General features: G+C 43.9%; 2 protein-coding genes across 4 annotated transcripts in view; one reads left to right on the top strand and one right to left on the bottom strand.

The window, feature by feature from the left end:
• Positions 1-3,697, bottom strand: part of C22H18orf63 (chromosome 22 C18orf63 homolog) — a 39,740-nt gene extending 36,043 nt beyond the window's left edge. For both annotated transcript variants that reach the window (XM_070452971.1, XM_020877045.2), the window contains exon 1: positions 502-3,697. The gene's annotated coding sequence lies outside the window, so the exon portion shown is untranslated. The remainder of the gene's footprint in view (positions 1-501) is intronic.
• Positions 3,698-3,897: 200 nt separating this feature from the next.
• The window catches only part of CYB5A (cytochrome b5 type A), a 39,184-nt gene continuing 20,855 nt past the window's right edge, over positions 3,898-22,226 (top strand). For both annotated transcript variants that reach the window (XM_070452969.1, XM_020877028.2), the window contains exon 1: positions 3,898-4,143. In XM_070452969.1, coding sequence (XP_070309070.1) covers positions 4,015-4,143 — 129 coding nt within the window. In that variant the 5' untranslated portion in view covers positions 3,898-4,014. The remainder of the gene's footprint in view (positions 4,144-22,226) is intronic.

Below are 22,226 nucleotides of genomic sequence, written 5' to 3'. Positions count from 1 at the left end.
TAATAGATGGGGAATTGTTTGGAAATCAACTACATAGGGTATATATACTAGAGAAATAGATGTTTTTTAGAAGGGAACAGTTAACCTATGCTAACGTGTTTAAAAGACACGGGTTTAATGCAAATTATCCATGTAGATAATTTGAATAGGAGTCCATCTTTGTAGAGTGCCCATTTGTCAAGGGAGTCTGCTTTCTATGGTTATAGCAAATATAATGATTTGTCAATGGGAAGTAAGGAGCTGCTGAAGTGTGTCTTGTGCATGAGTGGCAGGATTAGAAAAGGAATAAAAACTGTAATGATGTTTCCTTATTTTTGCTTTTTAGTAGAAGAGTGAGTGCTTTCTACAGTGTATTTCACCTGAGAAACTTCAGGAGTAGAGTTGGTTTTCTAAATGTTTATTAAAATTTCTTTGCTGGAGGGAACGTCAGGAAGTTTGTAAATATCTGTATTCCTTTTAATTTCTTAGATTTGTTTCTAAGTTTGCCTAAATTTACTTCACCTTGGTGGAGATGGAAATGGCATCCCACTCCAATATTCTTGCCTGCAGAATCCCGTGAACAGAGGAGCCAGGGGGCTTGCGGTCCATGGGGTCACCCAGAGTTGGACACGACTGAAGCGACACACTTCACCTTGGAGCACTTGCCATGTAGGATGTTTCCTTATACCTGCGTTTTAAAGTAAGGAAGTCTTGTTTGATAATAGCATTTGCTAAAATCTGTTGATTTCTTTCTTTGTGCCAGACCCTGGCTAAACATTTTATAAGCAATGGCTTAGAGAGTTAACTGATTAGGTCATAGTCATGCATCTGATAGTTACTAAACCAGGAATGGGATCCAGGTCACTGGCACCAAAGTTTTGTTTTAAGCACTTCTGGAGTTATTCAGAACTGGCACTGAAATCTGAAAGTCTTGACATTGAATTATAGAGGCAGTTGTCACTGACACACAGCTCTGCCAGAGTCCTGGGGAGATTCAGCAGACCTGGGAACTGTTAGGGAAATGGTATACATAACCTGATTTACTGTTTTTAAAGCATTTAGGACAGTTCTAACACTAAATACATGTATTTGAAAAGAAGAAAAATCCCAATTCAATAATCTAAACTCTCACCTCAAGAAACTAAGAAAAAAAAGGAACCCAAAGCAAGCAGAAGACTCAATAAAGAGCAGAAATCAGCGACCAAAAAAAGAAAAAACAGTGGAGAAAATCAGAGGCCAGAATCGAGCTCTTTGAAACAAATCAGTAAACCAACAACCTTGTAAATTAACTATACTTTTAAAATTTATTATTTTAAATTATTTATTTTAATTGGAGGCTAATTACTTTACAATATATGGTGGTGTTTTACATACATCGACATGAACCAACCATGGGTGTACGTGTCCCACCATCCTGAACCCCCTCCACACCCCTCCCACCCCACCCATCTGGGTTGTCCCAGAGCACTGGGTTTGGGTGCCCTGCACCATGCATCGAATTTGTACTGGTCATCTATTTTACATATGGTAATATACATGTTTCAATACCATTCTCTCTTATCCTCCCACTTTTGCCTTCTCCCACATAGTCCAAAAGTCTGTTATTTACATCTGTGTCTCTCTTGCTGTCTCGCATATAGGGTCATTGTTACTGTCTTTCTAAATTCCATATGTATGCATTAATATACTGTATTGCTGTTTCTCTTTCTGACTTACTCTTTATAATAAGGCTCCAGTTTCATTCACTTCATTAGAACTGACTCAAATGCATTTTTATAGATGAGTAATATTCCATTATGTATATGTACCACAACTTCCTTATCCATTTGTCTGCCAATGGACATCTAGGTTGTGTCTGTGTCCTAGCTATTGTGAAAGTGCTGCAGTGAACATTGGGGTACATGTGTCTCTTTCAATTCTGGTTTCCTCAGTGTGTATGCCCAGCAGTGACATTGCTGGGTCATATGGCAGTTCTATTTTTTTTTTTTAAAGGAATCTCCACACTGTTCTCCATAGTGGCTGTACTAGTTTGCATTCCCACCAACAATGTAAGAGCGGTCCCTTTTCTCCACACCCTCTCCAGCATTTATTGTTTGTAGACTCTTTGATGGCAGTCATTCTGACAGACGTGAGATGGTACCTCATTGTGGTTTTGATTTGCATTTCTCTGATAATGAGTGATGTTGAGCATCTTTTCATGTGTTTGTTAGCCATCTGTATGTCTTCTTTGGAGAAATGTCTGTTTAGTTCTTTGGCCCATTTTTTGATTGGGTCGTTTATTTTTCCAGAATTGAGCTGCATGAGTTGCTTGTATATTTTGGAGATTCTTTGTCAGTTGCTTTGTTTGCTATTTTCTCCCATTCTGAAGGCTGCCTTTTCACCTTGCTTGTAGTTTCCTTTGTTGTGCAAAAGCTTTTAAGTTTAATTAGGTTCCATTTATTTATTTTTATTTTTATTTCCATTATTCTGGGAGGTAGATCATAAAGGCTCTTGCTGTGATCTATGTTAGAGAGTGTTCTGCCTATGTTTTCCTCTAACAATTTCATAGTTTCTGGTCTTACATTTAGATCTTTAATCTATTTTGAGTTTATTGTTGTGTATGGTGTTAGGAAGTATTCTAGTTTCAGTCTTTTACAGGTGGTTGACCAGTTTTCCCAGCACCACTTGTTATAAACAGATTGTCTTTTCTCCATTGTATATTTTTGCCTCCTTTGTAATTTTTTTAAAAGCACATTGAGAAAAAGAAAAGAATTCCGTATCATAAGCAGGTAGGGCTTATTTCAGAGATGCAAGGCTGGTGCAGTATTTGAAAACCTGACCCACTCCATCATGGGAAATGGATAAAGAGTATTTGGAATGTTTGGGAACTTGTCTTCTTGGCCTTGCATTCCTACGGAGGCGGCAAGCAAGGGGGTAGGGAACCAGCAGCAGCAGCAGCAGCGAGGGGAAAGAGCTGTGCCGGTTCTTGTTTCCTGGGGGATGACCTACACGTGTAATCCACCGTGTCCTTCTTTTGGAAGTAAATACGGTTGCTGAAAAAGCCCTTAACAAAAATCAGACTACTTTTTTTTTTTTTTTTTACCGTGAGGGAATTCTCTCCCCCGCCTTTTTAAAATGCAACATTTGTAAATCTTCCTATGGATGCTCAGGGGAGGTACTGCTCCAGGCTCTATTCCAAGAGCTATCAATCATTTAGAATTTACCTTAAACAATATACCAGTGAGAAAAGACAGAAGACACTAATAGAAGTACTCGCCTACTCAGGGGTCAAGAGAGAATCACTTCAGAGCGACCGACGTCCTCAGAACCTTCACTTGAGGCCGCTTTTGCTTTTACGGAACAGTTCCCGGGTTGTTCTTTTTCTTTTTCTCTCCTGAGAGAATGGGGCAGTTCTGGGGCGGAGGGGATGGGTCAAGCAGTCACAGAGCCCTGCTCCGGGCGGCACACTCGTCCGGCCGAGGCGAAGCGGGAAACTGCGTGTCCACGTCCACCAGGTTGCTCTGCATCTCTCAGCCTCGCAGTCCACGCCTACACTCGCAGCGGAAGGACTCTTACAAATTAACGAACGCCCAGGTCTGACCGGATTGGGAAACCGCGGCGATTTTGATGTGGGGTCGCTGCCCTGCACAAGGTGGACTCTGCGCGGGTCACCCTGCCCGGTCCACGCGATCCCGGACGCTGACCCCGGCGCCACCGCCTTCGGCGCAGACGCGGGGAAACCCCGCCCCCCCCCCGCGCTTTCCTAAGCTGTGATTGTGAAGGGCACCTTCTTCAGCCAATCAACACCCTCTCACTGGGCGGGGCCCGCCGGGTTGGTGGAGAGTGTCGGTCGGGGGCGGGGCCCTTGAGCGACAGGAATTCTGACCAATCATCGGAGGCCATGCTTCGGCCCCTCCCCTCCTCCGTGTGGGCAGCCCTGCCTGGGAGCCGATCCCGACAGCGGGGAACGTCCCAGGGCGAGTTCGCAGAGACTGCCGCTCTTCTCCGTCCCGCTCTCCTGCTGCCTTTAGGGCCTTAGGCTCGCTGCCTTAAGAAATGGCCGAGGAGTCCAGCAAAGCCGTTAAGTACTACACGCTGGAAGAAATCCAGAAGCACAACCACAGCAAGAGCACCTGGCTGATCATACACTACAAAGTGTACGATTTGACCAAATTTTTGGAGGAGGTGAGTTGATGGAGGCAGGATGCCGACCCGGGCTTGGGGGGCTCCCTGCCGAGACTTGCCTCGGAGGGGCGGGGTTGATCTGCGCACGACTCCGCGTGCACACCTGAGTGTGGTCACCCGCGCGGGAGCAGCGGGCTCTGCACACCTGGGAGTTCTCCCCTCATCCACACGCCTGTGTCTCTGCCTCCCTCTGTGTGCGCGCTCCCTGAGTGCACAGCTAGGAGCGGACTCCGAATTTGTACCCCTGAGTCTGCGCGCCCGCATGTGCGTCCCCGGAGGCTGCACCTCCGGGTGTGAACACCTGGGGGCGACCGGAGGTGCATAGGTGCCGCGGCCAGGTAAGCCAGTTTCGCAGCCCGCGGCGCGCCCTCGTAGGGCGGGAGCCGCCTCCCAGGACCGTGCGCGGGCAGGTGGGAGATCCCCGCTTCGCACTTAGTGGGGAGCAAAGTCGCACGTGGAGTTGAGGGCGCAACCACGGGAGGATTTTTGAAGGTCCTGTTTATCTTGAGTTTGCATAGGCCAGGTCTTCATCTAGGACCAAGGTCTTGCCACTTATTCCTGGAGTGCATTCCTAAATGGAGCCAGTGCCACTCCGCCATCCACGCCCAGTAACCCACTGTTCACCTAGAAGGCCCCCAGTGACACTCAAGGTATCCAGTGCTGACTTCAGTAAGGCGCAGTACTGGACTCCAGCGAGCGGCTGGGGTGGGGGTTGGGGTTAGGGGGGCGAGGGGCTGAGGAAGGAGGGAGGGACAGATAAGTGAAAAGAACCAGTGCGACTTCACCCTTAAACAGCTTTGAGAATTGTAAAATAGCTGGGTAACTTAGAGGAAAGCAATCCTTTGCCTTTATTCTTTGCATTGATTATAGTTTTTTGCAATAAATTCTAAGAGGTTTTTGTTTGCTACCTCTGGCTGTTTTGTCACTGTGTGTGTGTGTGGGAGGGGGGTTCAGTCATAAATTTTTTTTTAAACAATTTTTTATTGGAGTATAATTGCTTTACAATGTTGTGTTAGTCTCTGCTCTACAACCAAGTGAATCAGCTGTATGTATACATACATCCCCTCCCCAAATATATTTTTTAACTGAAGGATAATTGCGTTACAGAATTTTGTTGTTTTCTGTCAACATGTAACACTCTCCTTCATTCCCCCAGACAATAAACAGGAATGTTTAGTGATGGGAATTCTTTACATAGCTTGTGAGAAAAATGAAGATAGAGGCCTGGTCTGAGCTGGATCACAATTTGTATCAGAATCATTTGTTTTGCAGAGAATGTTTAATTTTTTTAAAGTTTGAAGTTGTTTATTAGTAACATATTTTACTGTTAAATTGTCACTAGGTGATGTACCAGAAGATAAAATAGTGTCTTGATGTGGTTAAGAGTGGTTTATAGCAGAGGGTCAGATCTGTCCTATCCCTTCTGCTGAGTGACGGAGCTCATTTGCTATTAGACTTTCTTGAACAATCTTGCATCATAACAGCAGGCCTAATTGATACTAGATGTCTACTTACAACTGTTCCTTCCCCATTCCCAGGGTGTGTATAATTGTGGGATTTTAAAATCCAGTGTGTATATACTTTATTGGTGTCTATAAAAAAGAATAGTATGAAAAAGTAAAAGTGAAGTCGCTCAGTCATCTCCGACTCTTTGTGACCTCATGGACTGTAGCTGGCCAGGCTCCTCCGTCCAGGCAAGAGTACTGGAGTGGGTTTCCATTTCCTTCTCCAGGGAATCTTCCCGACACAGGGATCGAACCCAGGTCTCCCGAAGTGTAGGCAGATGCTTTACCATCTGAGCCCCCAGGATGTTTTATTTAATGAAGCACTTGCCACTTTTTCTCTTTTGTAGGGTCTGTCGTGTTCCTTGCTGCCTCGCTCACCAGCCGTCAGTATCATTCCCACCCCCTCACTCCCACCCCAAGACAACCAAACATGTCTCCAACTCTTTTCAAATGTCCCCTTGGGGAGAACAAAGTCACTCCTATTCGAGAATCACTGCCCTAAGGTATATCTTGCATGACTTTTTTAATGGATACATTTCTCAGAAGATAAGAAATTATTAAACTGTACTATAAACCATTTACTTTTATATTTAATTCTTATGAGGCAGAAAAAGAATTGCACAAAGTTTCTAAACAAAACCAGAAGAGATGCAAACCAGCTGTTCAGTGGGTCAATTAGCTGCCAGCAAATTCTGTTTATTTCTCACTCAGTTTTCAAGACTCTGTTTAAAAGGAGCTTGGGGAGAACGTCTCTCAAGAAAAAATGTGATGAATTGCATTTATCACTAATATTTGATAACTAATACTTGTAGCTAGGTAACTCAAAACTACTGTTTGTAGTAAGATAAATAAAAATAAATTTATAGTGGTTCCTGTATACCAAACTTTTCTTTGGGCTTCCCTTGTAGCTCAGTCGGCAAAGAATCTGCCTGCAGTGCAGGAGACCCGGGTTCGATCCCTGGGTTGGGAAGATCCCCTGGAGAAGGAAGTGGCAACCCACTCCAGTATCCTTGCCTAGAAAATCTCATGGACAGAGGAGCCTAGTGGGCTGCAGTCCATGGGGTCACAAAGAGTCAGGCACAACTGAGCGACTAACAAAGTGCTCCTTCAGAGCATATTATCTACCTGTAACGCATTTGAGTTAGTTCTAGTGAGGTGGATGAACTTAGGGGCAAAGTAAGTCAGAAAAACAAACATTGTATATTAATGCATATATATATATATATATATATATATATATATATGGAATCTTGAAAAGTGGTATTGATGAACCTATTTTCATGGAAGGAATGGAGACACAGACAGACAGCAGACTTGTGGACACTCAGGAATGGGAGAGAGTGGGACAGGTTGGGAGAGCTGCTTTGAAACATGCACATCACCATATGTAAAACAGATAGCCAGTGGGAGTTTTTCTTTGACACAGGGAGCTCCAATCCTGTGCTCTGTGATAACCTAGAGGATGAGGTGGGAGGTGGTGGGGAGGTTCAGGAGGGAGGGGACACATGTGTACCTACGACTGATTCTCGTTACTGTGTGCCAGAAACCAACACAACATCAAAAAGCAGTTACCCGCCAACTGAAAAAAAAAAAAAGTCTACCTTGACTTGAGTTTGGAACACCACTACCCTCTGGTACTAACACCGTTCCTTTTGATCAGTGGTCCAGAATCTGCTGAGTTCTTATCATGGAGACTGTGGAACTTGAGAGGAAAGAGATACCATTTCTATTCTCAAAAGCTTCCATTTGAGGAAGCAGGAATAGCACAGTAAACAATGCAGTGGGCAGGGATTTGAGCACAGAAAGCTCTGCTCTACCAACCAGAGTCTAGTTCAGTGACGGGGCGTGGACCCAGAGCAGCTGTGTGAGGCGTCAGGCTTGGGCTCTGGTGAGTAGGACCTAATGTCAGCGGTAACAGATGGGCTTCCAGAGCTGGTCTGGGTTAGGGTAAGCGCCAGGACAGTGGCTGTGCAGTGGGGCCTCTCAGAGGGGTGAAGGCATGCAGCGAGGAGAGAGGCTCACCAGCCAGGTCTCTAGCTGGTCATCGGCAGTGCTGGCTTCCCAGAACATCTGATTTTACTTCGGAGGGGCCAGCTGTTCTATTTGCTGTTATCACTGGTTTCCCTTTCTGGGACCATCTCTGATTAATGCCACGTCATAGTCTCTGGCTTCTTGCCCCCTAGCCCAGCCATCCTGATTCCCTGTGACTTCCTGCATCTTAAACACACATTTCATTCAGAGACCTGCAGGGGGCTCTGCCAGTATTTCACTTCTTCCTAGACTCCTCCTATTCCATCACTTTATTATTCCAGTGCTGTTTAATTCCATCCCTTCTTCTGAAACAAAGAGCCCGGAAGATCTGTTTCTCCCTGCTTGCACTGCTTCCTTTCTTTCATCATTTAAACTCCAGAAATTCATTAAAGTTTCACATGCTAACTAGAGAATATTCTGTGTGTGTGTGTTCAGTTGCTAAGTCTCTTAGTCCAACTTTTTTTTTTTAAGTTTTTTTTTTTTTCCATTTACTTTTATTAGTTGGAGGCTAATTTCTTTACAATATTGTAGTGGTTTTTGTCATACATTGACATGAATTAGCCATGGATTTACATGTGTTCCCCATCCCGATCCCCCCCTCCCACCTCCCTCTCCACCCGATCCCTCTGGGTCTTCCCAGTGCACCAGGTCCAAGCACTTGTCTCATGCATCCAACCTGGGCTGGTGATCTGTTTCACCCTAGATAACATACATGTTTCGATGCTGTTCTCTTGAAACATCCCACCCTCGCCTTCTCCCACAGAGTCCAGAAGTCTGTTCTATACATCTGTGTCTCTTTTTCTGTTTTGCATATAGGGTTATCGTTACCATCTTCCTAATTCCATATATATGTGTTAGTATACTGTAATGGTCTTTATCTTTCTGGCTTACTTCACTCTGTATAATGGGCTCCAGTTTCATCCATCTCATTAGAACTGATTCAAATGAATTCTTTTTAATGGCTGAGTAATATTCCATGGTGTATACGTACCACAGCTTCCTCATCCATTCGTCTGCTGATGGGCATCTAGGTTGCTTCCATGTCCTGGCTATTATAAACAGTGCTGCGATGAACATTGGGGTGCACGTGTCTCTTTCAGATCTGGTTTCCTTGGTGTGTATGCCCAGAAGGGGGATTGCTGGATCATATGGCAGTTCTATTTCCAGTTTTTTAAGAAATCTCCACACTGTTTTCCATAGCAGCTGTAATAGTTTGCATTCCCACCAACAGTGTAAGAGGGTTCCCTTTTCTCCACACCCTCTCCAGCATTTATTGCTTGTAGACTTTTGGATAGCAACCATCCTGACTGGCGTGTAATGGTACCTCATTGTGGTTTTGATTTGCATTTCTCTGATAATGAGTGATGTTGAGCATCTTTTCATGTGTTTGTTAGCCATCTGTATGTCTTCTTTGGAGAAATGTCTGTTTAGTTCTTTGGCCCATTTTTTGATTGGGTCATTTATTTTTCTGGAGTTGAGCTACAGGAGTTGCTTGTATATTTTTGAGATTAATCCTTTGTTGCTTCGTTTGCTATTATTTTCTCCCAATCTGAGGGATGTCTTTTCACCTTGCTTATAGTTTCCTTTGTTGTGCAAAAGCTTTTAAGTTTCATTAGGTCCCATTTGTTTATTTTTGCTTTTGTTTCTAATATTCTGGGATGTGGGTCATAGAGGATCCTGCTGTGATTTACGTCGGAGAGTGTTTTGCCTATGTTCTCCTCTAGGAGTTTTATAGTTTCTGGTCTTACGTTTAGATCTTTAATCCATTTTGAGTTTATTTTTGTGTATGGTGTTAGAAAGTGTTCTAGTTTCATTCTTTTACAAGTGGTTGACCAGTTTTCCCAGCACCACTTGTTAAAGAGGTTGTCTTTTTTCCATTGTATATCCTTGCCTCTTTTGTCGAAGATAAGGTGACCATAGGTTCATGGATTTATCTCTGGGCTTTCTATTCTGTTCCATTGATCTATATTTCTGTCTTTGTGCCAGTACCATACTGTCTTGATGACTGTGGCTTTGTAGTATAGTCTGAAGTCAGGCAGGTTGATTCCTCCAGTTCCATTCTTCTTTCTCAAGATTACTTTGGCTATTCGAGGTTTTTTGTATTTCCATACAAATTGTGAAATTATTTGTTCTAGTTCTGTGAAAAATACCGTTGGTAGCTTGATAGGGATTGCATTGAATCTATAGATTGCTTTGGGTAGTATAGCCATTTTGACAATATTGATTCTTCCAATCCATGAACACGGTATATTTCTCCATCTGTTTGTGTCCTCTTTGATTTCTTTCATCAGTGATTTATAGTTTTCTATGTATAAGTCTTTTGTTTCTTTAGGTAGATATACTCCTAAGTATTTTATTCTTTTTGTTGCAATGGTGAATGGTATTGTTTCCTTAATTTCTCTTTCTGTTTTCTCATTGTTAGTGTATAGGAATGCAAGAGATTTCTGTGTGTTAATTTTATATCCTGCAACTTTGCTATATTTGTTGATTAGCTCTAGTAATTTTCTGGTAGAGTCTTTAGGGTTTTCTATGTAGAGGATCATGTCATCTTCAAACAGAGAGAGTTTCACTTCTTTTCCTATCTGGATTCCTTTTACTTCTTTTTCTGCCCTGATTGCTGTGGCCAACACTTCCAAAACTATGTTGAATAGTAGTGGTGAGAGTGGGCACCCTTGTCTTGTTCCTGATTTTAGGGGAAATGCTTTCAGTTTTTCAGCATTGAGGGTGATGCTTGCTGTGGGTTTGTCATATATAGCTTTTATTATGTTGAGGTATGTTCCTTCTGTTCCTGCTTTCTGGAGAGTTTTAATCATAAATGGATGTTGAATTTTGTCAAAGGCTTTTTCTGCATCTATTGAGATAATCATACGGTTTTTATCTTTCAATTTGTTAATGTGGTGTATTACACTGGTTGATTTGCAGATATTAAAGAATCCTTGCATTCCTGGGATAAAGCCCACTTGGTCATGGTGTATGGTTTTTTTAATATGTTGTTGGATTCTGTTTGCTAGAATTTTGTTAAGGATTTTTGCATCTATGTTCATCAGTGATATTGGCCTGTAGTTTTCTTTTTTTGTGGCATCTTTGTCTGGTTTTGGAATTAGGGTGATGGTGCCCACATAGAATGAGTTTGGAAGTTTACCTTCTTCTGCAATTTTCTGGAAGAGTTTGAGTAAGATAGGTGTTAGCTCTTCTCTAAATTTTTGGTAGAATTCTGCTGTGAAGCCATCTGGTCCTGGGCTTTTGTTTGCTGGAAGATTTCTGATTACAGTTTCGATTTCCTTGCTTGTGATGGGTTTGTTAAGATCTTCTATTTCTTCCTGGTTCAGTTTTGGAAAGTTATACTTCTCTAAGAACTTGTCCATTTCTTCCAAGTTGTCCATTTTATTGGCATAGAGCTGCTGGTAGTAGTCTCTTATGATCCTTTGTTGTCTGTTGTGATCTCTCCATTTTCATTTCTAATTTTGTTAATTTGGTTCTTCTCCCTTTGTTTCTTAACGAGTCTTGCTAATGGTTTGTCAATTTTGTTTATTTTTTCAAAAACCCAGCTTTTAGCTTTGTTGATTTTTGCTATGGTCTCTTTAGTTTTGTTTTGCATTTATTTCTGCCCTAATTTTTAAGATTTCTTTCCTTCTACTAACCCTGGGGTGCTTCATTTCTTCCTTCTCTAGTTGCTTTAGGTGTAGAGTTAGGTTATTTATTTGACTTTTTTCTTGTTTCTTGAGGTAGGCCTGTAATGCTATGAATCTTCCCCTTAGCACTGCTTTTACAGTGTCCCATAGGTTTTGGGTTGTTGTGTTTTCATTTTCATTCATTTCTATGCATATTTTGATTTCTTTTTTGATTTCTTCTATGATTTGCTGGTTATTCAGAAGCGTGTTGTTTAGCCTCCATATGTTTGAATTTTTAATAATTTTTTTCCTGTAATTGAGATCTAATCTTACTGCACTGTGGTCAGAAAAGATGACTGGAATGATTTCAGTCTTTTTGAATTTACCAAGACTAGATTTATGGCCCAGGATGTGATCTATTCTGGAGAAGATTCCGTGTGCACTTGAGAAAAAGGTGAAGTTGATTGTTTTGGGGTGAAATGTCCTATAGATGTCAATTAGGTCTAGCTGGTCCATTGTGTCCTTTAAAGTTTGTGTTTCCTTGTTCATTTTCTGTTTAGTTGATCCATCCATAGTTGTGAGTGGGGTATTAAAGTCTCCCACTATTATTGTGTTACTATTAATTTCCTCTTTCATACTTGTTAGCATTTGCCTTACATATTGCGGTGCTCTTATGTTGGGTGCATATATATTTATAATTGTTATATCTTCTTCTTGGATTAATCCTTTGATCATTATGTAGTGTCCTTCTTTGTCTCTTTTCACAGCCTTTATTTGAAAGTCTATTTTATCTGATATGAGTATTGCGACTCCTGCTTTCTTTTGGTCTCCGTTTGCGTGGAATATTTTTTTCCGGCCCTTCACTTTTAGTCTATATGTGTCCCTTGTTTTGAGGTGGGTCTCTTGTAGACAGCATATATAGGGGTCTTGCTTTTGTATCCATTCAGCCAGCCTTTGTCTTTTGGTTGGGGCATTCAACCCATTTACATTTAAGGTAAATATTGATAGGTATGGTCCCGTTGCCATTTACTTTGTTATTTGGGGTTCACGTTTATATAACCTTTCTGTGTTTCCTGTCTAGAGAAGATCCTTTAGTATTTTTTGAAGAGCTGGTTTGGTGGTGCTGAATTCTCTCAGCTTTTGCTTGTCTGTAAAGCTTTTGAGTTCTCCTTCATATCTGAATGAGATCCTTGCTGGGTAGAGTAATCTAGGTTGTAGGTTATTCTCTTTCATTACTTTAAGTATGTCCTGCCATTCCCTTCTGGCCTGCCATTCTCTTCTTCTATTGATAGATCAGCTGTTATCCTTATGTGAATCCCTTTGTGTGTTATTTGTTGTTTCTCCCTTGCTGCTTTTAATATTTGTTCTTTGTGTTTGATCTTTGTTAATTTGATTAATATGTGTCTTGGGGTGTTTCGCCTTGGGTTTATCCTGTTTGGGACTCTCTGGGTTTCTTGGACTTGGGTGGCTACTTCCTTCCCCATTTTAGGGAAGTTTTCAGCTATTATCTCCTCAAGTAACTTCTCATGGCCTTTCTTTTTGTCTTCTTCTTCTGGGACTCCCATGATTCAAATGTTGGGGCATTTCACATTGTCCCAGAGATCCCTGAGGTTGTCCTCATTTCTTTTGATTCTTTTTTCCTCTCTGCTTCATTTATTTCCACCATTTTATCTTCTACCTCACTTATCCTATCTTCTGTCTCCGTTATTCTACTCATGGTTCCCTCCAGAGTGTTTTTGATCTCATTTATTGCATTATTCATTTTTAATTGACTCTTTTATTTCTTCTAGGTCCTTGTTAAACCTTTCTTGCATCTTCTCAATCTTTGTCTCCAGGCTATTTATTTGTAACTCCATTTTGTTTTCAAGATTTTGGATCATTTTTATTATCATTATTCTAAATTCTTTTTCAGGTAGATTCCCTATCTCCTCCTCTTTTGTTTGACTTGGTGGGCATTTTTCATGTTCCTTTACCTGTTGGGTATTTCTCTGTCTTTTCATCTTGTTTAGATTGCTGTGTCTGGAGTGGGCTTTCTGTATTCTGGTGATCTGTGGTTCCTTTTTATTGTGGAGGTTTCACCCAGTGGGTGGGATTGGACGATTGGTTTGTCAAGGTTTCCTGGTTAGGGAAGCTTGTGTCAGCGTTCTGGTGCGTGGAATTGGATTTCTTCTCTCGAGTGCAATGGAGTGTCCAGTAATGAGTTTTGCATTGGGTCTGTGTGTTAGGTGTGACTTTGGGCAGCCTGTATGTTGACACTCAGGTCTATGTTCCTGCGTCGCTAAAGAATTTGCATGGTATGTCTTGTTCTGGAGCTTATTGGCTCTTGGGTGGTGGTTGGTTTTGGTGTAGGTATGGAGGCTTTTAGATGGTCTCTTATTCCTTAATGTTCTGTGTAGTCAGTAGTTTTCTGGTTTTCTCAGGTTTTGGGCTTAAGTCTCCTGCCTCTGGGTTTCAGTTTTATTCTTCCAATAGTCTCAAGACTTCTCCAACTATACAGCACTGATAATAAAACTTCTAGGTTAATGGTGAAAAGATTCTCCACCGTGAGAGACAACCAGAGAGGTTCACAGAGTTACATGAAGAATAGGAGAGGGAGGAAGGAGATAGAGGTGAGCAGGAGGAGGAAAAGGGGGACTCAAGAGGAGAGAGACAGATCTATGCAGTTATCTGTTCCCAAAGTGTTCTCTGTAGTCCAGACACCCACAAAGATTCACAGAGTTGGATTGGGAAGAGAAGGGGAAAGGAGGAAATAGAGGTGTTCTGAGGTAGAAAACAGAGAGTCAAAAGTGGGAGAGAGTAATCAACACACTCCTGAATAGAAATGGGAACTGAATATTGGATTCTTAAAATGTCCAAAATTTATATCACATACTGAAAAACAAAGATTAAAAATCTAGCATAGAGGTTAGACTCTTTGAAATACAATATTTACAAACAAAAACACACAAAAAAATTTAAAAATATATATGAAGTTCGGTTTAAAAATAGGGCTTCTCTCTTTTTTTTTTTTGCAAGGTTATGGTGAAATGAAAATGAAAATTAAGGAATAATAGAGGAGTATTAGAGGACTTTAAAAGGAAATACGAGAGAAAAGAAAAAGAAAAAAAAAAGAAAAAAATTTTTGGTTTTCCCTAATTAAAAAAATCATAAAAATATATGAAAATGACAGTTGAGGAGTAATGAGGGAGTAATAGGGAATTTTAAAAGAAAATAAAAGAGAAAAACTTTTTAAAAAAGGAAAGAAAAAAAAATTTTTTTTTAAATTAAAATATATATATACATATATATCTAGGAATTTCTCTGGAGCTGTTGCGGTCAGTGTAGGTTCAGTTCAATTTCAGATAGCTCCTCTTTCCAGCTTACACTTCTCGATATCTATAGGCCCCTTCCGGTGTAGTCGGTGTTACCTTCAGGGATTTTAATCTGTTGCACCAGCCCTTTCTGAAGCGGTTCCCTTTGTTTATTTGGCTTCTGTTTGCCATCTTTTCGGTGTCTAATTTCCGCCCTGACACAGGCGGGCGGAGGTGATCTCTTGTTTAGGTTCCCTAGTTCAGTTCAGTCCTGCTACGGGGAGGGCGGGGCGCTGCAGACAGATACCGCTCTGTGTGGATAGCGCTCACCATGTTCCGGCCACACTGGGTTTGCCCCGCTCACGGGTGTCAGTGCTTTCGCCGTCTACACTGCTCAGGCTCCCGGCTGCTCTATGTGGAGCGGGCCCTGCGTTGAGTGCGGTTCCAGTTTTCGGGTACTCCACAAAAGCGCAGATTCGGTTGTGCCTGCGTTTTGTGCCTTCCCCGCCTGAGCGGCTCTGGCAGCCAGGGGCTTGGGCGAACTCTCCCCAGGTGCGGCGCGCCTTTTCCCTCTGCGGCCCCAGCACACACTGGTCGGGTGCCTGCGGCTTCTCCGGAGCTGGCCTCTAGCCACGACCCTCCCGGCGGCAGGTGTCGACCATCCAGAATCTCAGGGAGTCTTTAGATAGACACTGGAGGCCTGTTTGCCGTGTGGGAGGGGGTGGCTTCTCTGGGGCTGAGTTTGCCCCTTTCCCCTCCCCGCTGCCTCCTACCTCCAGCGGGGATGGACCGGCTCTTCTCTGGAGTTTCTCAGTCCCTTTGTTTTGCGAACGGCCGGCAGTGTGTTCCGGCCGGTTAATTTTCTCCCTTGCTATCCCACAGTTTAAAAGAGCTCCCTCCGATTGCTCTCAGGGCCTTCAGGCCCGGTCCTTACCCTAAGCAATGCCACCTGCTCCTCTCCGTTCCGCCGCCGCCTGCTCCTCTCCGTTCCGCCTCCGTCTGTTGGTCGCGGGTGCGGTCGTCTGGGGTACTTTTCTGCTGGGAGTTGCTTTTAGGCATGTAATCTGTGGGCCTTATTTAATTTTTCCTCCCAGTTAGGTTGCCCTCCGAGATTCGAAAACTTCCCCCAGACCCGCCAGTGCGAGGGTTTCCTGGTGATTGGAAACTTCCTCTATTAAGACTCCCTTCCCGGGACGGGACTCCTTCCCGGGACGGGACTCCTTCCCGGGACGGGACTCCTTCCCGGGACGGGACTCCTTCCCGGGACGGGACTCCTTCCCGGGACGGGACTCCTTCCCTAGCTCTTTTGTCTCTCTCTGTATCTTTTATATTTTGTCCTACCTCCCTTCGAAGACAATGGGCTGCTTTTCTGGGCGCCTGATGTCCTCTGCTAGTGATCAGAAGTTGTTTTGTGAAATTTGCTCAGCGTTCAATTGTTCTTTCGATGAGTTTGTAGGGGAGAAAGTAGTCTCCCTGTCCTATTCCTCCGCCATCTTTCATTTACGTCTCAGTCCAACTCTTTTGTAACCCCATGGACTGTAGCCCGCCAGGCTCCTCTGTCCATGGAATTGTCCAGGCAAGAATACTGGAGTGGGTTGCCATTTCCTCCTCCAGGGGATCTTCCTGATCCAGGGATTAAAACTGCATTTCTTGTGTCTCCTGCAAGAAGGTGGTATTCACCTTTTTAAAGCAGGTTGGTGGTGGCGGTGGTCATGGTATTCACCTTTTTAAAGGATAGAAAAAGGTGGCTTGGAACGTTCAGTAACCTGCTCAAGACATTCCATTAGTGACAATAAGCCAGGGTTTAAATCTGGGACTGGGACTCCAGTGATTTTGCTAATTCTGTGATTAGGGTGTGAGAACTAAGGGAACTAGTACAGCTTTAAAAGAAAACAGTCATCAGGTTGGTCCACAGTCGCTGTTACTAGATTTGGGATTTCCTCCCCAGCAACTGCCATCCTGGGGTTCTCCGTAGGAACCAGGGAAAAAGCGAAGGAAAGTGGTGAAAGAATGAGAAGAAAACCTTTGTAAGGCAAAAGGCAAAAATGTGCTTTTCTCTCCACCCCTCGCTGTCGCCTCCTAGAAGGTGGCCTTCTAGAAGGTGGCGAAACCAGCCATTACCCGTTTCCTCAGGGGAGTTTTCGAGGAGATTCTGGGGGAGTCTTCAAGGATGACTTTGTGTTAGGATTGATCTTCAGGATGATCTTAAGAATCCCTATTATTTCAGTCAGGAAGGAGGTTGTTGGGCACGGGTGCAGAGGCTTATTGTTGCTCTCTGGAGGCCCTCTTAAATAACTGGCCTGGAAGGGCTTGTCCTGCATGGAAATCGGATGCGGCTTCTGCTCTGATAAAGCCCTTCCAGGGGTTCAGTTGACCCCTGCCCGCCCCTCCCCACCCCCTTGCTGATTTCAGTCCTGTCCTCTGCGCTGTGGGTGGAGCCGTGTTTCCTTGACTGCCAGCATCCACCCCCAACCCCCAGCAGCTCACATGTGGCTCCTGGGGGCCTCGGGCAGGGCTCTCCCTCCTTCCTTCACGCCGTTTCCCATCTTCATCCTCCTTTCTTGTGACTCTCGTTCTTAGACTGTCTTCCCTTCAGAGCACATGTCCTGCCAGCCTGGTGACTCAGAAGGTGAAGAATCCACCTGCAGTGCGGGAGACCCAGGTTCAATCCCTGGGTCAGGAAGATCCCCTGGAGAAGGGAATGGCCGCCCATTCCAGTACTCTTGCCTGGAGAATCCCATGGACAGAGGAGCCTGGCGGGCTACAGTCCATGGGGTCGCAAAGATTCAGACACGACTGAGTAACTAACACTTTCGCACTTTCACTTTCATCACATTGGCTGTTGCTTTATCAGTTTTCAGTTCAGGTCGTTATTAAGATGTTATTATACAAAAGGATGTAATTTCTGGAATGACATAAAGAGCTGTATTTTCTGGAAACAGACTGTCATTTCTGTTCCCTGTGCGTCTAGAATAAAGTGCCGCCCTGTCCTGGTGCCGGAACCTCAGCTGTTGCTTCACCACCACCTCGCCCCATGCCTTTCTATGTCCCTCACACGTGGGGTTTGTTTCTGCCCAAAGGCTTGGTGCGGCTTCCCTCTGCCTGGGTGCCCTTCTTTCATCACGTACTTCAGCTCGCCGCCCAGGGTCTCTTCCCGGCACGGGGATTTCCTGCCTCTCCTGCAGTGTCGGAGAGTCCTGGGCTCTGTTTCCCACTTTGCCTCGTCTGACTCAGCCAGGGTCACGACTTCAGCTGTGCTGACAGCTCCTGGATTTCTACCTCCAGCTTACAGAGACCTCCCTCCATCCTACACTCTGGATTCTTGCGTCTGAAACCCACTTCACGTCTCCATGCAGATCTCTGGCACGCTTCTCAGACCCAGCGTGTTGGACTGAGCTGACCCTCCCTCTCATGGTATGCTCCGCAGGCACCTTCCCTGTCTCAGCGAGGACAGGCCCATCTGTTTGCTCAGGGCAGAAACCCTGGCGTCCTGTCTGACCTTCTCTCTCTCTCACACCCACACTGTGTCCCCCAGAACATTCTGTGGGCTCAGCTTTTATAATGAAGCCAGAATCTGACTGGTCTGTCTTCTCCACGCGGCCTCCCTGCTCTGAGCACCATCACCTCCTGCTTGGTGGCCTTCGCCTCTGACTTTTACTGTCTTATAGTCGAGTGCTATTTAAAGATGTCAGATCATGTCACTTCCCTGTTTAAACATCTTCAGGGGCTAATGACACCACTCAGTTTAAGATTTTGGATATAGCTGCAATAATCAAGAAAGTGTGGTGCTGGCCAGAGAGACATGTACATAGATCTGTGGAGCAGAGTAGAGAAACCAGAAATCAGTTCCATTCAGCTCAGTCGTTCAGTTGTGTCCAACTCTGCGACCCCATGAACCACAGCACACCAGGCCTCCCTGTCAATCACCAACTCCCAGAGTTTACTCAAGCTCATGTCCATTGAGTCAGTGATGCCATCCAACCATCTCATCCTCTATCATCCCCTTCTCCTCCTGCCCCCAATCCCTCCCAGCATCAGGGTCTTTTCAAATGAGTAAGCTCTTTACATCAGGTGGCCAAAGTATTGGAGTTTCAGCTTCAACATCGGTCCTTCCAGTGAACACCGAGGACTGATCTCCTTTAGGATGGACTGGTTGGATCTCCTTGCAGTCCAAGGGACTCTCAAGAGTCTTCTTCAACACCGCAGTACAAAAGCATCAATTTTTCGGCACTCAACTTTCTTCACAGTCCAAGTCTCACGTCCATACATGACCACTGGAAAAACCATAGCCTTGACTAGACGGACCTTTGTTGGCAAACTAATGTCTCAGCTTTTTAATATGCTGTCTAGGTTGGTCATAACTTTTCTTCCAAGGAGTAAGCGTCTTTTAATTTCATGGCTGCAATCACCATCTGCAGTGATTTTGGAGCCCAGAAAAATAAAGTCTGCCACTGTTTCCCCATCTATTTGCCATGAAGTGATGGGACCAGATGCCATGATCTTTGTTTGCTGAATGTTGAGCTTTAAGCCAACTTTTTCACTCTGCTCTTTCACTTTCATCAAGAGACTCTTAAGTTCTTCTTCACTTTCTGCCATAAGGGTTGTGTCATCTGCATATCTGAGGTTATTGATATTTCTCTTGGCAGTATTGATTCCAGCTTGTGCTTCCTCCAGCGAAGCATTTCTCATGATGTACTCTGCATATAAGTTAAATACCAGAAATAGATGCACACAAATGCTTCTGACTTTTGACAGAAATGCAAAAGCAATCTGATGCAGGAAGGACAGCCTTTTTAACAAATGGTGCTGGAACAATTGGACATCAGTAGTCAAGAATATAAATCTTGACCCAAATATCACACTTTGTACAAAAATTAATCCCAAGTAGGTCATAGATGTAAATATAAAATTTTTAAAACTTTCAAGAGACTTAAGATTAGGCAAAGAGTTCTTAGACATAACAGGGAAAGCATGATCCATAAAAGAAAAAGTGGATAAATTGGACTTCATAAAAATGAAAAAAATTTCTGGTCTTTAAAAGACACTGTTAAGAGAATGACATGACAGAGCCATGAATCAGGAGAAATCTTTTTCTAATCTCATATCTGATAGAAGACATATTCAGAATATATAAAGAATTTTCTAACCTCAACGATAAGGAAGCAAATAATGCAAATAGAAGAATGGGGGAAAAGACTTGAACAGACTTTTCCTCCAAGAAGATATATGAATAGCAAATGTGAATGTGAAAAGATGTCCAACATCACTGGCTGTTAGGGAAATGTAAATTAAAACCACAGCTACTACAACTGTTAGATTGCCTACAGTAAAAAAAAAAACTCCAGGTAACCCAGATGCTGGTGAGGACATGGAAATCCTGAACTGGTCGTGCATTGCTGGTGAGATACAGTGGTACAGGCACACTGAAATCAGTGTACAAATTTTAAAATCTATGCTAAACGTAGGCTTACTATGAGACCCAGCAGTAGCCCTCCTTGACATTAGTCCTAGAGAAAGGAAAACTTATGTCCATGTAAAAGCCTATATGCAGATCTCAGCAACTAGAACAATGCTGGCACAGAAAGAGGACTTGACACTGATTAATTGAACGAATAATTAAAAGTCGATAAATATAAACAATGTCAGACAATAGATGTCTGACAATGTCATACAACAGAATGGCTGTTGGGCTGGCAGCTTTACTTGTAAAGCCCCAAACTGGAAACAGCTCACATGTTCCTCACTGGGTTCCTGATTAGACTGGTAGATTGTGGAGGGAATATCCCAAACTTGAAACAGCTCACATGTTCCTCGGTGGGTTCCTGGTTAGACTGGTTGACGCATGGAGGGAATACCACTCAGCAATAAAAAGGGAACAAAGCAGCCAGTGGCTCAGTGCTATAGAATATACCTGCTGCTGCAGGAGATGTAAGAGATGCGGGTTCGATCCCTGGGTTGGAATGATCCCCTGGAGAAGGAAATGGCAACCCACTCCAGGATTCTTGCCTGGGAAATCCCATGCACAGAGGAGCCTGGCCAGCTATACTCCATGGAGTTGCGAAGAGTCAGACACGACTGAGTGAATACACCACCGCCACTAAGGCATCTCCAAGGCCTTGCATCACTTGCCACCCAGTTGCACCTGGTTCTGTCTCTGGTATCTCATCCTCTCTGGCTGCTGGCACATCCTGCATCACACACGCTGATGCCCTTGCTCTTCTGCGAACTTGTCAGGACTCCTCCTCCTGTATGGAAGGTTATCCCCCAGATCCCAGCAGGCTTCCTCCTTAACCTGTTCCACGAGGCCTCTCCTGACCCCTGTTTCCCACCGGCCATCTCCCTAGGCCCCTGCATTCCTGACCCCTCCACCCTGCTCTGATTCCTCTTTTTCCCCATCACCTTCTAACGTACTGTATAATTTATCTATCATGTTTGTGGTTTATCTTCCTCTCTCCACTGGAATGTATACTCCGTGAGTGCAGGAGTTTCTTTCTGCTTTATTCCCTGGTTATATCCTAGCAACTGGAATAAAGCTGGCACATAGAAAAGGCTCAATAAATATTTATTGAATGAATAAGTACAAGTTTATAAGTGCAAAATACTAGAAAATCAATGCAGAATGGCTGTTGTTCCTGACAGCTTGTTTCATTTCTCTCTTACCTCTAGTAGCCTGTTGTAGCCATTTTTTTTTTTTTTTTTTTTTTTTTTATGCTAGCCGTAAAAGGAAAGACAGGCCTGACAATTTGGTGTTGAGGACACGGTTCCGCCCTCAGGCGCCCTCTCTGTCCCCCTTGGGTCTCAGCTGTCACCTGTCCCGTGCTCTCATCTTCTGGCCGTTCCAAGTCCAGGTGGATCCCAGGGGAGACAGAGGACCAGCCCCTTCTAGAGCATGACCCATCCTCCTCTGGGCTCTCAGCCTCGGCGGCTTTGCTTGTTCTTACGAGGATCGTCGAATTGATTCAGGTCACGCAGTGTGTGGTGTGTGTTCCAGCTCCTCTCCAGGCCTCAGTGTCCCCTGCTCTTGTCCCTCAGAGGCAGACATGGCCCTGCCCCGTCCTCTACTCCAAGGTCATGAGCTCTCCATCAGGGACTTAACGTTCCCTTCAGGGGCCAAAGGAGTTGCTGTGTCTCCAGTGAACTTGCTTGTTTTACCTACTGAGACATGTTTAGTGATGGTAGAATTAAAAATATCGATCCAGGCACACTGACTAAATGCCAAGTTATCTCTGATGCATGGCAAATTTGGAGCCACACGTTTACTGTCTCATCACTAAAAGTAATGATTTTGCTTTTTGTTTTTTCAAGGAGAGAAACTAATAGCATTATATTAGCAGCTCACAGCTGCGTTGCTTATCTCTTTTCATCCTGCTGACTTTTAAGAATTATTTCATGCAGAAAGTGTTCTTTGTCCTTATGATATGTTGTTTCTGTGAACTCTTGTCATTGATTCTGTGGCTCAGTAGGATCAAGTCAGTTAATTATTCTGCAGAAATCTCTTGACGATGAAGGGCAGGATGGAAAGAAGGGGTCTTTTGGGGGTTTGTTGCTGGACTTGAGTTTGCAGGGTCCAGGTGCTGTGTGAGATCTGTGCAAAGCTCTTTCTGGCAATATTGAATGGCGTGGTGAAGAAAGGGAACTAAGCTGAT

The sequence above is a fragment of the Odocoileus virginianus genome, chromosome 22 (genome assembly GCF_023699985.2).
Source record: "Odocoileus virginianus isolate 20LAN1187 ecotype Illinois chromosome 22, Ovbor_1.2, whole genome shotgun sequence".
Lineage (NCBI taxonomy): Eukaryota > Metazoa > Chordata > Mammalia > Artiodactyla > Cervidae > Odocoileus > Odocoileus virginianus.
This window is presented reverse-complemented; position numbering and strand designations above follow the sequence as displayed.